This window comes from Tetrao urogallus (assembly GCF_951394365.1).
Source record: "Tetrao urogallus genome assembly, chromosome: 4".
Classification (NCBI taxonomy): Eukaryota; Metazoa; Chordata; class Aves; order Galliformes; family Phasianidae; genus Tetrao; species Tetrao urogallus.
The window spans coordinates 19,770,741-19,787,130 of NC_136817.1; the positions used below are offsets into that span (position 1 = coordinate 19,770,741).

The following is a 16,390-nucleotide window of genomic DNA, read 5'->3' on the forward strand; positions in this document are numbered from 1 at the left end:
TGTCAGGCGATAGAGCAGAAAATAACCCTAGAAGCTCAAGAATGAAGCATTTGTCAAAGTCTATAGTAGTACTGTGGTTTAAGCAAAGGAGCTTCCTTTACTAGGGCAAGCAGCAGTTAGCTGTACATCTTAGGGTAATCTGAAAATTTATTATTTTTAAGACTTTCCCTGAATGCTGCTATTCTTTGGGTGGATGAAATGCCTCCAGCTGTAACTTTAGTACCTTGTTGCTGCTTTCACATAGAGCATTCACACCCATAAGGACCATCATGTTAAGTGACAGATCTGAGAAATGTGAACTACAGGAAAGGGAGAACTAGATGCCAAGTCAAAGAATCTGGAGGCTCATTGCTGTCCCTTTTCTCCTGCTCATAAAACAGGTAAAGCCAGAAGCCTCTCAGCTGAATACTCCACTATAAAAATGCCATAGTGAATAACCATGAAAAGTTCTTAACAGACATGTCCAATATTAACCCAGAGTGTCTCCAACTACATCAGTTCAGGTAGACCTGTTCCATTTACAGTGAAAACAACAGAAAGAGTTCATATATATTAATTTATTTCATGAGTTCAGTTTTAGTTCGATTGAACATCAGAGCAGACAACTTCTTGCTTTGTGAGAATAGGGTATTTTTAACAATATTTCCACCTTCTACAAAGTACAATTGAAAACAGTCATTATGGTCTGGTTTTGACCACAACTGCCTAACTTGTCAGTGAAAAGGCAGCAATTAGGAACTCGCAGCCCATTGTTGTTATAGTTTGCAGATATTTATGCTTACATATCAGATTAAAAAAATAAGAACTTCAAAGAAGATGACATGGCTTATAAAATCATGTTGTATCATCATGGTGATGGGTAGCTAGAGACATTACTTAGTATAAAAGGTATTTCTCACTTTGAGTTTACATTAGATTTTAAACTAGGTGTATACCACCTACATCTCATCTCTAGTCAAAATGCTTTACCTGAAATTTGAAAGGGTGTAATATATACATAGCTTCCAATATAAACGTTGGAGGAATTTCCATACAAAGTGCAACTGTGCTGTAGTGAACAGATTTTAAATAAATGCATCCCTCTCTCAACTGGATGTTACTCAAGTCTTATTCTGTTTCCCTAGGAAATATTTTGTTGTCCATTACATCACAATAGTTATTTTAAAAAGTTAATTGAGAACAACTGAACTACAGTAGGATGTTAAGTTTTAGACATACTTCTTGATTTCATCATAAAGTACTAGTACAAAAGCTCCACCCATGCCTCTCAACACATTTGACCAGGCACCTTTGAAGAACGCTTTGGATCCTTCATCTTTTGCTATCTTCTTCCAGCAATCAATTGTGCCCTTGTACATAATATCAGCTGTGGAAAAAAATGAAGGTCATAAGGTTGAGCTACACAGCAAGTCTGTTTCAACTTCATATTTAGAAAAAACAGGCAGGGATAAACGAAACAGAAGAATTTCAAATGAAATCAGTTCATAAAGTCATTTTAATTCACCATATGAAATCTAAAATAAACACTCAGTCTCATAGATGACCACATTGAGATAACCAGAAATTACTGCAGAGTGTACTAAAACATAACCAGAAGTTTCCTGTAGGGTTGTGGAAAACCAACAGCCCTTTCATAGAAATCCCTCACAAAAGCTAAACACCACTACACCGCTACCTTGCATCCTAATGAAATAATACTTTAATCCTTTAATGAAATAATACTGCCAGAACACCTCAGGAACAAACTTATTCTTACCTCCCTTTCGTCCAGACTGCATCATCATCCTACGTCGCACAGTATCAAAAGGGTACGAAACCAACCCTGCTGCTGCAGTGACGCTCTGGGCAATCATCCAGCTCACTATGATGTGCACGTTCTTTGGATCAGGCAACATACCTGCCACCAAGAACAAATTAAGAGTGAGTACAGAAGGGAAAGCATTATGAGAAAGATGGCTCTGGAAGGAGCAGTCACCCACCAAACCCAGAAGTCACTCAGTCTAGTCAACAGGAGCATGCCTGCAACTTCTCACTTTGTATTTGACAGTGAACAGCTGCTGAGTGAAAAAAGTTTATAGGATTATGGTATTTTGTGATCTATAGACTACCTGACATTCCCTGACCAGAAGCTCTCAGGCACAGCCCTCTGGGGGCTTCAAGGAGGGACAAGCTCCCACATAAACACTTAGGAAAAAAAACAACAAATAATTACAACTGCAAACCCACAGCTTCTGCCTGGAGCAGCAAGTTGAGGAAGGCAGGAATGCATTTCAGAAACACGTGCACATATTCCAGCACTAGTTCCCCCAAAGCAGTACTAAGCCCAGCCCTGCTCATCCTTGTAGGGCAGGGTGCCTTAGCAGGCCTTTTCTGGTTGGATCTTCCTCGCAGCCACCACTCCATCCGCTTCTTACCCTTGGCTGTGTCATAAACCCCAAAATAGGCTGCTCTGTAGATGATGATGCCCTGGACAGACACATTGAATCCCTGGTACAGGCCCCTCAAGCCATCGGACTTGAAGATCTTGACAATGCAGTCGCCCAGCCCCGTGAACTCCCTCTCGGCTGCTCCTTTGCCCACATCAGCCGCCAGCCGGGTCCTGGCAAAATCCAGCGGGTAGACGAAGCAGAGCGAGGTGGCTCCAGCCGCGCCACCAGATGCCAGGTTGCCCGCGAAGTAGCGCCAGAACTGCTTGTGCCTGTCCACTCCCCCCAGGAAGATCTGCTTGTACTTGTCCTTGAAGGCGAAGTTGAGGGCCTGGGTGGGGAAGTAGCGGATGACGTTGGCTAGATTGCCCCTCCAGAAGGAGATGATGCCTTGCTCCTTGGGGATGCGGATGATGCAGTCGATGATGCCCTTGTACTGTTTCTCCGCTGTGATCTGTTTGCTGGCGTGCTGGACCTGGAAAAGCAAGAGGAGGGTGGGAGGGCAGGACAGGGAGAAGGACGCGGCAGGGTCACCCCGCACGCCGGCCGGCTAAGGGCAGCGAACGCCCGCCCGCCGCCTGGCCCGGCTCCCGCTCCCCGAGGAGCCCGGGCAGCTCCCGCGAAACCGGAGCCGGCCGAGCGCCTTCCCATATTTAGGCACGCCGGGTCGCGCCCGATCCACCTGTGGCGCAGCTCCGTCGGGCTCCGCCGCCCGCAGCCCCCCGCGCCCCCCGCCTCCTCACCTGCAGCAGCAACTTCACTCTCTCGATGGGGGCGACGGCCGTCTTGGAGATGGCGGCGGCGACTCCGCCGGCCAAAAAGTCCTTGAGAAAGCTGAGCGCTTGGTCACCCATGCTGGGAACCGGTCCGACACCCCCTACCCGGAGAGAGCCAAAGAGCCACGCAACTCCCCACCCAGCAGCCCCCCGCCGCGCCCCGCCGGCCAAATGGCCCAGAGCCCCGTGCCGCCCCGCTTATAACCCGCGGCCTCTCGCGATAGGAGGAGGTGGCCCCCGGGGCGCGCACATTGGCTGGGACCCCCCAGGGCCCGCCCCCGCTGGGGGGCGCGAGGCAGCGCCGCCATGTTCCTTCTGGAGGCACGGCGAGGGCTGCCGGTCTCGGGACGTTTAAAGGGCAAATTAAAGTTATCTGGCGGCTGTGGGGAACGCGATGTCAGAGCATGTGCCTGCTGTATTAATAGCTCGCAGGAGGCACCCGAGGGGACCGAGAAAGCTTGCAGGAATACCTCGGGCGGCAATAACCGTTTGTATGGGCTGGCGGCCGGCGCTGAGGGTGCTGCAGGCACAGGCTTTGTGTGCGTGGTCTCGAACCTCTGCGGTGCGTGCTGCGGGAGGGCGTCGGGCTGCCGAGCCCCCGGGGAAAGTGATCATAGAATCACAGAGTGGCCTGGGTCAAAAAGGACCGCGATTATAATCTATTTTCAACCCCCTGCTATGTGCAGGGTCGCCAACCACCAGACCAGGCTGCCCAGAGCCACATCCAGCCTGGCCTTGAATGCCTCCAGGGATGGGGCATCCACAGCCTCTTTGGGCAACCTGTTGCAGCCATGTGGCAGTGTGCACGTGTCTGTGAGCATTTGGGGGAACTAGAAACGGGTGCAGCCTCTGCAAGGCAAGGACATGGAATCTCCTCGTGTCTGATGCAGTGTGAGCCTGCCAGCCTTGAGGTCTTCAACATCCCGGCATGTTCCAGAGGCTGCCTTCCTATAGAAGAGGCAACGTGCCCTGGTTTCAACCCAGCAAGGTCAGACTCTCTGCAAGCACTGCAGTCAGTCACCCCTCCAGGAAGCACGTGCTTGGAAGTGCTCAGGTTGCTTGACTCGCACCCTGTGTGAGAGATCAGTGAGGACTGCAGCAAAACCTTACCTCTCTTCAATGCAGAGGGAAGCACTTCAGTCTCAAATGCAGGTTACGTGGCCTTCTTCACATGTTCCCTCTGCCTGATGTCTGTACAAGCTTGTGATTCGCTGTTGCATGGAGTAGTTATGTGAAAGCCAGTGTAAAAAATTGTAAGTGTATACCAAGGAATTTGCCTTAAAACAGTCATCATATGTGGTTCTAGGATGATGCTGTACTGAGGAAAGCTAAGGTTAATGAGGTCAGCCTTAATTCAGTAATATAGTATCAATAATGGAAATAGAATTCATCTTAATGTAGGTGCTAAAAGATTGGCTGTTCCATGAAGAGACATTCCCTCCAGGACAGCAAATCTCACTGACGTCTGTGTTTAGCACAAGGCAATGAGACTGTAAATTTGATCCCCAGCCTCTCTTGCTCTCTGCTGCTCTCTGAGGTAGAGGTCTTTTCTCATGAACCTCAGCAACAGCAGCTTTAACGCTGCACACCTAAGCCACCATGAGAAAGATGGAGTCTTTCCCCAGTTCTAAGAAATGGAAAGAGAGGTTACCTGAAAAGGCCTTTTTCCCAAGCAAGAACTGAAAGCAGGTGCAAGCTGGAAGCACAGGGGCTCCCTAAAGTTAGACTGTGAGTTACAGGGTTCATTGTTTAACAGGTGTAGCTACTCTTGATCTTCGCTTTTTTTTCCTTGTGCTTAACTCACTAGGTGTGGTATCTTGTCTTTTCACAGGGAAGTAAATATCCTTTTGACATCTCAGGGCTTCTGCTGCTGGTTTCACACGAACCCACAGGATGGCAGTGTTTGCAGTGCTGCCTAGCTGGACGAGGTCTCCTCAGTGCATGCAGGCAGGTGTGTGCCAGTGCCCTGCTGACTGGGGTCAGTAAGTGGCAGCAGGGTGGTAGTGGGAGGGAGGGGAGTAGGGCCTGGAGTGGGACTGTGGTGGGAAGGGTCTAGCCCAAAAGGGTCTTTCACCTGCTTCTTCCCCACCCTCTTCATTTTAGCTTGTTTACGCTGCTTTTCATTTTCTCTAAATGAACAATAAATTTTAGTAAAGCCTTTATCGTAAAAATTCCAGCTAGTTTTTGAGGTTACTGTTACACATCATTATTCTGTGCCACATAAGTTCTTTGGTTTGATACGTATTTCTGTAGCAGTAATGCTATATATCCACATCTGCCAGTATTTAAATAAAGCAATGCACTAGAAGTGAGCAGTCACGTTTTATGCTTCTGATCTCCCTTGCCAGTACCTAGATGCCTAGTTTCAAGGAATATTCAACTTTCAGTGTTAACAGTGTTAAAATAATGGGCTAGACCAGGACATGTGCTTGCTGCTCTGGGTGGTGTTTTTTGATTTATTTTTGCTCCAAATGCCTATTTAGATCTTCCATGTATATGACAGTCCAGCCTTTTTATTCTACTTGTAGGAGATCAAATGCACTCTGTAAGGGACCTTCCACTAACTCTACCAGTACCACCAAACAAGGATAGGGATTTCCAGTAGCTAGAAATGTCATTAAAGAAAAGTGAAAGGAGCTTGGCTTTTCATGGAATTCGTTGGTGCTTAGCGTTCTGCATTTTCTTGAAACACTACATGAGATGAAAGTTTTACCAGCTGTTGTGTATTCTTGTTTCTCTGCATTGCTGAACCCTAGGAAACTAGTGCTGAGGCTTGGCCAGACACAAGAACGCTTTTTTTCAAAAGTCAGCAGTCTCCGTCCGACAGCAGACACAAGGGGAAGCACAAGCAGTCTGCAAGACAGTGCTGACCCCCCCCAGCACAGACAAGCTGTGGGTAGACAAAGTAATGGCACGACGCTAAGAAGAAATGTATTTTCTTCTGGTTTGTTTTCAGAAAAGATTTGTGGGGTTGCAGTACATTCTCCATGTAAAAGGTTGGTTTGTGTTTGTAGTGAGTTCCTCTTACATAAGTGTAGAAGCCTGGGAGGAGGCACAAAAAGGCAGTCTGAAAATGTAACCAATACGAATTGAAGACTCATCTCACAGCCTGATTAGTCTGGCTGAAAACAGGAGCCAGCATTTTCACAATGGGCTGTGCTCGGCTGTAAGAATTCAGAGTAACTCCCATCATGTATTGGAGAACTGTGAGTTAGTGGAAGGATGCAAAGACAGGGATAATACAGGAACGATGGTGGGTTACGTTTATGCAGTACGTTCTGGATGTATAGTAGGATTTTAAGACTGCATTTCTCAGATCAGGCAGAGAAGTGTTGAAACTAACCCTAACCCTGATGAGACCTTGAATCAGTGCGCTGTCTGTGTGGATGCATGGGGAAAAACGCATGTCAGCCTTAGTATGTAGGAATGGAACGCCAAGATTTGCAGCTGATACATGCAACTCTAGGAACAAGATGAAAGGCAGAGATGAACACTCAATGAGCAAGCGTCATCCAGCCTAGAGAGTGATTCATAGTGATGAATAATGAAGGCATCAGGAAGAATGGAGGATCTGAAAAGATTAAAATCTCTTGGTTTTATTCACTTTTGTTTGCTTTCTTTCTCTCTCTTTCTCTCTTTCTCTCTTTCTCTTTTTTTTTTTTTTTTTCAGCTGAAATCTTTGAGTATGGGTATGAGAGGGGAAAAAAATGATGGGGAAGAAGAAGTCAGGAAATAGATGATGAGGCATTCTGCCTCGGCATGATAAAAACATAATCTGTTTTTCAGTCATTGCTTGGGTAGTGCTTTTTGGGAATACGTCTAGTGCATAGACGTAGAGCACAAGAAAGGCTATCAACCTCTGATTCAAAGGGAAAAAAAAAAAAAGACTTTTTAGTATTTGCCCATAAGTCATCAGAAATAAATACTGATTACACTAACATTTATTATAGACTCTTAAATGTTGCTACATTGTTTGGAATTCATATGTCTAGCATGTACAGTTGTATTATAAGTAGGTATGAATGAGTATATGCTATAAAAGTGTCCTAAGCAGATCTGTCTTTACATTCTCCCCTTTCTCCTCCACTTCTACAGCACCCTCATTTCCAGTGAGCAGAAGAGATCTTGGCACAGCTTAGGGGAAAACTAACCTGAAGCTGTGCACTTTCTCCTACTGGGCATTGCTCAGCAGGGGAGGCTGTTCTCAGCTTCAGCCAGTAGTAGCGGGGGTGGCAGGAGGTCTCTTACAGCAGAGGATGTGAAGCATGCATTTGCATAGGCTGCTTTTCCTTGCCTCCCCTCTGCTCTCCAGCAAGCATGGGTTTATTTTAGCTTTGGCCTTCTGAAGCAGGATTGTTTTTCCCCTGAATAGGTCAGGCTGGGATAGTGCCAGGATACATGGCCTTCCATAGCTGGGGTGACTCGGGAAGCTGGAGATACCTACTAAGTAGACAGTGCCTCTAACTGCTGGGCCTGTGCCCAGTGTCAGGGGAGTATCCTAAGTTAACCTTTGTGATAAACAGCAAAGACAGCCCTAAGCAAAAGGACTTTTTCTGAGTCTGGTGTCAGGCTGAAACAGGTTATAGTGCTGCCCTCTGTTGTTGGAATTCAAAAAAACTCATACAAGGCAATGATGAAATTCAGCCGAACGTTAGTAAAATGTGAGTAGAAAAGCCACATGTGAATAAGTGAACAATTTCATCCACTTGTTTCGTATGGTGGTTCAGCCCATTGGTATGTGCCTGCATCTCTTCACTAGCAGCTCAGTTTGTAGGAACAGAACACAGCTAATAATATTATTCCTTTTTTAGCAGATAGTCCTCATGTCTGATCTTGTGTCCCAGAAGTCATACATTGTAGAATGCTTGTTTGTATTTTATGCACAGGGGAAATACAGAGGAAGAATTTTCTATTTTCTGTTTCTGTAGCTTCTTGTATCTGCTATTTTTCTTATTTTTATATGGAATTACTGAATTTCTCACTTACAAGCACTTGAGATGAAGTTGTATAGAAAGCTAGAATTCAAGGTCACTCTTCTTTGAGTAAAAGCTGTAGAGAATTGTCTAGAATTTTTTCCCCATAGCTAATCTGTGAACCAGTGTGGAAGCAAAATGAAAGTAGTCTGATATTTCCATCCTATCTGGAGGGAAATCCCATCAAGGAGCATTTCCTAGTCCTAGTGTAGTGCAGCCTTGCCATACCTGACACATAGGTAACTCCAAACCCTTGCACAAATGCAGATATGCCTGGCAGCTATTGAAAGCAGACATACTGTCCAGACTGTTGGTGGCAGTGGTTTTTTTTTTTAGCTAAAGAAGCTCAGTTCTCAGCATTGCTTAGTGAACGCAAGTGACGGCCCTCTTTCAAAGACTGAAAAACTTCTCACTTTCTGACTGGTACTGAAAAATAGAAAATTGTAGTTCTATTCTGCATTCTGTCCCTGATGGTAAAGGCACTAAATAAAAGCAGAACTGATCCATAACTGTGACACAGCTGGTGTTGTACAGTGAGAAGTAAAAGTAACATCGATCCTGTCAGCAACTGGACAGATTGTTTTACAGTGTGCAGAGGTTGCTGGCTACCTGTTTATGCAGCAATATTCAATATGGATATTTGTATGGGAAGTGCTGAGTCACGGCCTGAACCTCTGATTGATCACCTGAGGCGAGCCATGAGTCAGCAGAGGAGCACAGCTGAAGGCAATTCACCTGTGCTGCCAGAAGGGGTGGAGCCTGGCTGCACCCCTCCTAGACCCATTTAAGAGCTGGCTGCCAGTGGGGAAGGATCTCTTCTGGAGATCTGCTTTGCTGGAGTTTTGTGAGTGAGCCCAGGATGGGGTAAGCTTTCTATTTATTCTCTTTTGTTATCGTAGTCTGCTTTGCCTAACCCTCTTGTTTATTTTGTGATTATAGCATCCTAATATTCTTTGATTATACAGTATTGAAATGAATCAAACCTTCTGTCAAAATATGTGAGAGTTAATTAATGACTTGTGGAATTGGTTGTAACAATGGAGGTTCAAGGTTCATCATTTGTTGCCCCTGCCTTCAGGAACTTGTATTTTAATTTCTGGTGAAGAATACTTTTTCTAACGTTTAGGCTTGCAACTTCGAATGGCCTGTAAAGGTGAGGCCTTTTGTCTTTGTGTTGTAAACAATAATCAGTCCCTAACTCTTCGCCCATCTGATTGAAGATACTGAACCAGTAAAAGTTCCTATTTAACTTTTCTTTCTCCTTGCTTTGCTCTTCAGTTTTGGGAGTATTTACCCTCATTGCCAGATTCCAAAAGCAGTTGAGGGAGGAGAGACCCAACACCGTTGGTTTGCTGAGATGCTGATTTGTGCAGGCCATATCTGTGCTTCAGCCATGATGGCAGGGGGATCTGGTTGACTAGAGCAGTGGTCATGATCTTCCCATATGCCGGATTTTTTGTTTGATGTGTATTTGCCTCCACCATATCTACATTAGCAGCAGAAGAAAACGGGAAGATGAAAAAAGAAAAATTGGTTTTATATGTGGTCTCAGTAATTGAGAGTATTGGTTGAAAAAAAAAAAAAAAGGGTAAAATCTGTGCTTTATTTTTTCCTTCTTAGATTTCACAGGGATGGGAAAATCAGTGCATCATCTGCTGTGACTGCAGTTGAAGCCAACTTGGCAAAGTTGTTTCACTCTGATTTCATTCCACTTGGCCACACTTTGGTAAGTGTCTGTCTAATCACATTTATTGTGTTTAATTTGTGAACCATTTGTGAACGCAAACAGTTGGTGAAGCTCAAAACAAAGGAAATTCACCTGTGATAGAAGAAAGAGGTCCTTTTCCAAAGATAATACTCTTTCACTTTTTGTTTTTTGTTTGCTTTTGTTTTGTTACTGTGAGTTGCTCTGCAGATCATCATCAATTAGTGTGCATTAAGAGCACATGGGGACAGACAAACCTTACAGGAACAGACAAATAACATGCATAGTGGTCAGTGGAGAAATCCTCAGTCCCTGTCTATCACCAGTGCGCATGAAGCTGGTGGGTCACTGACTTGAAGAGCCAGGTGGTAATATCCCTTGAGGAAGATGGCAACTTAGCAACTTGGAAACCTTGACATCTGGCTAGCCTTCAGCTGCTGGGTGTCTGGCATTCCCCACACACTGCCTAATTCTGCCCCTGAGACCAAGAAATGCTGGGCACCATGGGTCACAGAGCCACTGGACCCCAGGATGCTGCCTGTTCTCTTTGCAAAATTCTGTGACTGCCTTGCAGTTGTGATTTGGCACCACAAGCAAAAAAAAAAAAGTGTGGATATGATGCTACATGCTTATCAATGATAACAGTGATCTGGAGACTGAGTGCTTTCACAATGCACTAGTCTTTATTCTGGAGGAGTTCAAGTCACAGAGAACTGGTTCATAAGCAAATTTAGTTTGAAATATGTCAGTGAAGCATCCTAAGTGATTTCTTGCTGTGCTGGGTTATATGAGAGATCTCCAATGTCTTGTTTAAAAAATATCATTTTATATAAACTCCATTAAGTCTTAGGCTGCTTTTGTGCAGTGCAATCGGAGTATTCTATGGGCTGGAACTGTGTACTGGGAAGGGAAAGGGAAACAATTTTCCCTTTACCATGTAGGGTAGGCAGGATATTTGAAATAAAGCTGGGCCTTTTTGCCAAGTGATGTATTCTAGTTTAATGTAGGTCAATCCTTCTACTAACTTAGGGCTCACTTACTTTCAATGAGTATGAAATTGTGCTTTCTTAGTATTGTTTTGTCTTTTTTACATTTGTCTCAGAAAAATATCTCCTTTGTTGAAGAGAAGGTGTTTAGTAGGGAATCGGAATTTCAGATAGCAAACGAATGCACGTAGGAATGATTTTCTTTATTTAGAACCATCTGTCAATGGGGAAGGAGAACTTTTATCTTCAAAAGCAAAACACACAGTCACTCACCTCTTACATGTTGGACAGGGTAGAGAGTAGAAAGAACAAAAGCGAGAAAACCCATGAGTCAAGATAAAGAGTTTAATAAGGGAAGGAAAGAGGAAAATATGCAAAGTAACAGAAAGCAATCATTCAGCACCTCCCACTGATGACTAGCCAGTCCCTTGAGCAACTGCTATAGTGGCTACCTTGAAAGATGCTGCACCCCACCTGTTAGTGCCAAGAATGACATTACATGGTATGGGAAATCTCTGCCAGTTAGTCAGCTGTCCTGTGTTCTTCCCCAGCTTTTTGTTCCTTCAAGCTTACTTGCTAGTGTGAGGCAGGGTGAGAAAAAAAATCTTGAAGTGCAAGTACTGTTCAGCCAGATCCAGTACAACAGAGCTGCTTGACATTAATGCATAGTAGATCAGAAATTGAGGATACAGTTTCATAGTTAGCATAAAGATCCTGGCGACTCTAGTTCCCTCTCCTTTCCAGTCATGTGTTTCCCATCTCCCCTCAAGTCAGCACTAGCAATCATGCAGCCCTGCAAATGCAAACTTCCTGCATGTCCCCTACAGTGAGTTGAAGCTGCTCTGCAGGCATGAGTGTGAGAATGGCTGGCTGGGGTGCGGGAAAGTGACAGAAGTGACACTGCTGGAATAGACATGTCAATTTGTGGCACAGTGGGTAGTTCTTATGCTGTGGCTATATTTCATGCTTAAGTACCCTTCATTGATCTCTCCTACCTCCTCATATTTCTTCCTGAATAACCACTATCACCGTGTGGGCTGACACTCTTTAGCTTTAGAGCAACTAGGTAGGGGAAACTGTATATGGAAAAAGAATTCAGTGGTTTGGTTCTCTGGAGCTACAATGTAAATTTCTCTTTGACAGTTAACAAGAAAAAGGCACTTAACATTTTGCAAAACTGCATGTAAAAGTTGCTCGTGGAACAAGCATTTCAACACAATATGGATTAGGCAGGTTCAGTTTTTACTTTGTGGTATTTTTCAACTGATTTGTAGTTAAATCTAAAGCGTGTACATTAGGAAGTGAAGAGCTTTCCATACAAGGTCTGCCTTGTGAGAAAAACAAGATGGTATTTTTGGAATGTCCTTGCCACTAGATGGCAGGGCACACTTTGAATAAAGGAAGCAGCGAACAGGCTGTATTCCGCACTGATTTGCTCTTAGTCTAGAAAATCCCTCATTGAGCTTGTCAAAAGCTTGGTTGGAGTGAGGAGTGGCTGGAGTGTTGGATAGAACTGTAATTGTGTCATGACGCTTTGACAGCACTGGCATGCAGTTTTATCTTTTTCTGCAGTACAATAGATATCTTAATTGAATTCCTCAAAGCTCAGCTTAATAAGATAATAAGGAAAAGCTGTGCATTAACTGCAATTAAATTATGAGCCAATGTTAGTGATTTTGTTTTAAAAAAAAAAAACAAACCTCTCCCTCTCATACACGTGCCACACTTGCTGTGCCAAATTCTCAGCTACTCAGTCACTCCTTGAAGTAAATTGCAAAGAGCAGATTAGCTCAAGTGCTGACCTTGGAATCTGGCTTAAAATAGTTTGGATGGGCAGCTTGCTGCAGGTGTCAGATTCAGATAGCATTTATAGGAGTTAAGGTTAAAGGAGTTAAGGTTAAACTTTCACTCTTTCACATCAGTTTCGTTTTACGGTAACCGTAATAAGTTCAATTGAATGGAACTTGCATAGTGGTGCTGAGAAGCAGGGTGTTTATGTTGTTCAGCTGCAGTTGTTACAGTCTTCAGAATACGAAGGTGAAAAAGTTGTGTGTTTACTGGTGCAAAATATATAGGTATGTCTGGACAAATTAGGTGTAAAACTCTTCTCTTTTCATGTGGAACATTACGCATTGGCAAATGGAAATGAACACTCTGAGATCAGGTCTATATCTTTTAAAGATCATAGAATCAAAGAGCAAGTCTAGCTCCCTCAGCGTGTAGCGTCTCTGTAGGAGAGCTGCACTCTCTTATTTCAAATGTCCAGCACAGTTTTAGTCTTGCCTATCCCTCTGACCTGGTCTGCTATCTTATTGCCATCTCTGCTGCAGTGTGCTAGTCTTGACACTAAGCAAGTTGTTTCTCTGCTTTCTATGCTTCTTACCAATTTCCTGCTTACTGAGGTTGTGCTGTGTGTGTGTCTTCTATCTTCCCCTAATGTCCTCTCAAAAACTCGCTGTTAGCTTGGTATCCAGGAGTGGTGTTTTTATAGATTAAAAGATATTTTGACAACTTGCTGGAACACTGATTGAATTTCCCAGTGTGCCTTATCTACCTCTGTGTTCCTTTGATTTAAGGTGTAAGATGCCTTTATTTGAGGATACTGCAGATGTTAAACATATGATAAAATGGAAATAAGAGTTTCCCAGTCTGTATGCGCAAATGTAGGTATTGGTGCAACAAACCACATGTGGCTTTTTTTGCAGGTGCTCCCTTTTCCAGGATTCTGGGCTTCCTGCCAAAGCATTTTCTCTCAACCTCACTGTTAACCAGTCCCTTGCATTTTGCATCAGCTTCTGTCTAAATAGGCTTAGCCCTCCAGTTAATAGATATCTTTTTCTCAAGTGCTGCCCATTGCACCTGCCTTTGAAATGTGCTCTGGAGAACTCAGTGATTGGTCTGTTTTGTGCTGTTGCTGTTTGGTTAAATCATTGCTTAGTTTCAGGTGGCTGCATTTGCATGCTGGAGCACTGGATCCTCCTGTTTACTGCTTTTGTATATCTTGGATGTGTTTGTAAAGCTTGAGGGGAAGTTCAGAATGAAAAGTATAATATCAGTGTTTGGGATAACAAATGGTACAGGCCATGCACTCTCTTCATTCAATGCTTTTTCTGTTTCCACATCAGTGAGCACGTTGGATGTAATGTTGTCACAGCATGCTACCAGAAATCCTGAGATCAGTAATGTAAAATAGGTCTTTGGAATTTTAATAATGGAGAAAATGTCAGTATGCAAAGTTGGTGCAGGGTTGTTCCTCCCTTCCCCCAGTTCTACTCCTTTAGATCAGTCAGTGTATTTTCTGACTTTGCGGATACAAAAAGTGGGAATGAGGCATCCTCTGGAACCATGTATTGATTCCCACTCCGTTCCAGTAGGATTCACCACCCCAAAAATCAGTTGTACACGGGCATACTTGTAGACCAGAGTTTCAGGATCAGCTCCCATCTTCCCCAGGTGTGTCTGAAGAACTTGGAGTCCTTCAACGTTGACATGGCTTTGACATCTCCTAAGAGAGCCTGTGGCATCCAGAGATCATTGAGTTCTATCCAGACAGCTGTTTTTCCCCAGCTAGGTTCAAGGAGTTGTGTGTGACCAGCAGTGCTGCAATCAAACCAGTTTGAAGGTTGTTAAGTAATACCAAAGATAAGCAGCAAAGCATTCAAGGGAGTGTGATTCAGACCCATCCTCTTGGTAGAAATGACATTATTATTGAGTTCATTGAATTAGGTTGGTATTTTTCTCATAAAATATACTTGTACACTGTCAGTAGTATACCTGGTGTTTATGCAGTGGCTCCATGTGTGTAAAACAGTCCATCTTGGCAGTAGCTTTCTTGAGCATTAAACTTAGCCAAGCCTTTTTTCCAGTAGTCTCTATGTATATCTTGATATGGAGAACATGTTGAGACATTCTTACGCAAGAAATGATTAGAAGCTCTCACTGCAATAGGCACAGTGGTGTGGTTCATTCCACGTTACTGAAACGCCTATCTAGCTCAGGCTATCAGCCTCTCTAAGTGAAATTAAGTGAACAGTTATCCAGGGTTCCACTGAACCCATAGAACTGAGAAATATTCTCAGTAACAAGTCATGACAAAATTGAGTTCAGTACCAAGAAAATTGCTACTCATTTTCCTACCAAATTGTTTATTTGTTTTCATTTGGTTACCAGAAGAAATGACAAAAAAACCAAAAACATTATAAGCCAGAATCCAGAAAGAGATTGTGCTAACTAGTTGTTGAGAGGTTATTTATTTGCAGCTGAAGGTACTGGAGCGATCTGTGTGTGAATTTCTGTCTCTAGGATTTACAGAAGCTCTTGTACAAGGCAGATGAAGTTGCCAGAAGTGGGGCCTTTCTTTGATAGTTCTACTCTAAACGAGGGCAAAGTGGATAAGACCCATTTCTCGGATCTTTTTAATTGCTTTTTAGATCCCAGCAACTCTTGTTTTTAATTCCAGAACATTACAATGCTCAAAAAGCTTAGTTTTGCTTTTTGAACAGGCAGTGAATTTGCTGCTATCTTGCCTATTTGAAGATGCTCATGTGCAGTATAAAAAAAAAAATCCACTTTCTTCCCCCAAACACGTTCTTGCACAGTACAAAACCACAAATGTTGTATTAAGTGCTGTTCTTTTTCTTCCTTGGATCTCATGTGTTATTTTACGTGCAACCTGGCTACATTTCTTTGTGAATGTGACTATACACCAAGAAGTGATAGAGTAGTGGACAGTGATCAATCTGTTTTAGTAGCAGACCTGCAAGGTGGCCAGTTCACATATTGGTTCTCAGCATAGCTTCTCAGCTGCTTATGCCTAATATACAGCCCTTAATCCTTTCTGCATGTCATCCCTTGAAGCAAATGATAGAGACACAGATTAGGAGATAGCAACAAACAGGAGATTTTGTCTGTTGATTGCATGTGCAAATAGCTAATCTTCAGTGCAATGTTCTTTAACCCCAGAACAGTTATGGACTCCTGAGAATCCGTTCTTACTGAAACTCCCCAGCAAAATCAGATTTTCTATTCTTCATAGGGAAAAAAGTGCTGCAGGTTTACTTTGGTCATGTGTGTTTGTATTGGCAGAACACAAGCTTCCATAAACGCACATGTGTAAATGAAAAGTGAATGTAGATAAGCAAAGTTGAAAGGCATTAAAATGAGTACTGTCAACTGAGGGCAGCCTCAAAAGCAGCTCCCAGTCTGCCCTCCTCAGCAGACTTTCTACAGCCTAAAGCAGGATAAACGGGCCATTTGCTGTGCTCCAAACCTGGGAGTCAGAAATCCCTGTAAGAAGCTGCTGTGGCACTCTAACGAAAGGATTTCTTGAGTTTCGTAAAGTGGGAAAGCAAGGTGATGAAACCGAAACAACAAATAAATACTATGTTTCGTGCACCTTTTCAGTGCCTTGCCAAAACCAAAATGTATCTCCTCAGAAGTCAGCTGACTTTTATCGGCTTTGCAAAATGATGAATGAATGCCTTGGCTCTTTATTATTGCTTAAGTCATTCCTGTTTATGCCAGT

General features: G+C 43.6%; 1 protein-coding gene across 1 annotated transcript; it reads right to left on the reverse strand.

Moving 5' to 3' along the window:
- Positions 1-1,208: 1,208 nt before the first annotated feature.
- Positions 1,209-3,280, reverse strand: SLC25A4 (solute carrier family 25 member 4; the record flags this gene model as incomplete). Its single annotated transcript, XM_079534960.1, has 4 exons — positions 1,209-1,366; positions 1,757-1,897; positions 2,415-2,901; positions 3,170-3,280. 4 exons carry the CDS (start codon positions 3,278-3,280, stop codon positions 1,209-1,211), a joined length of 897 nt encoding a protein of 298 aa, XP_079391086.1.
- Positions 3,281-16,390: the final 13,110 nt, after the last annotated feature.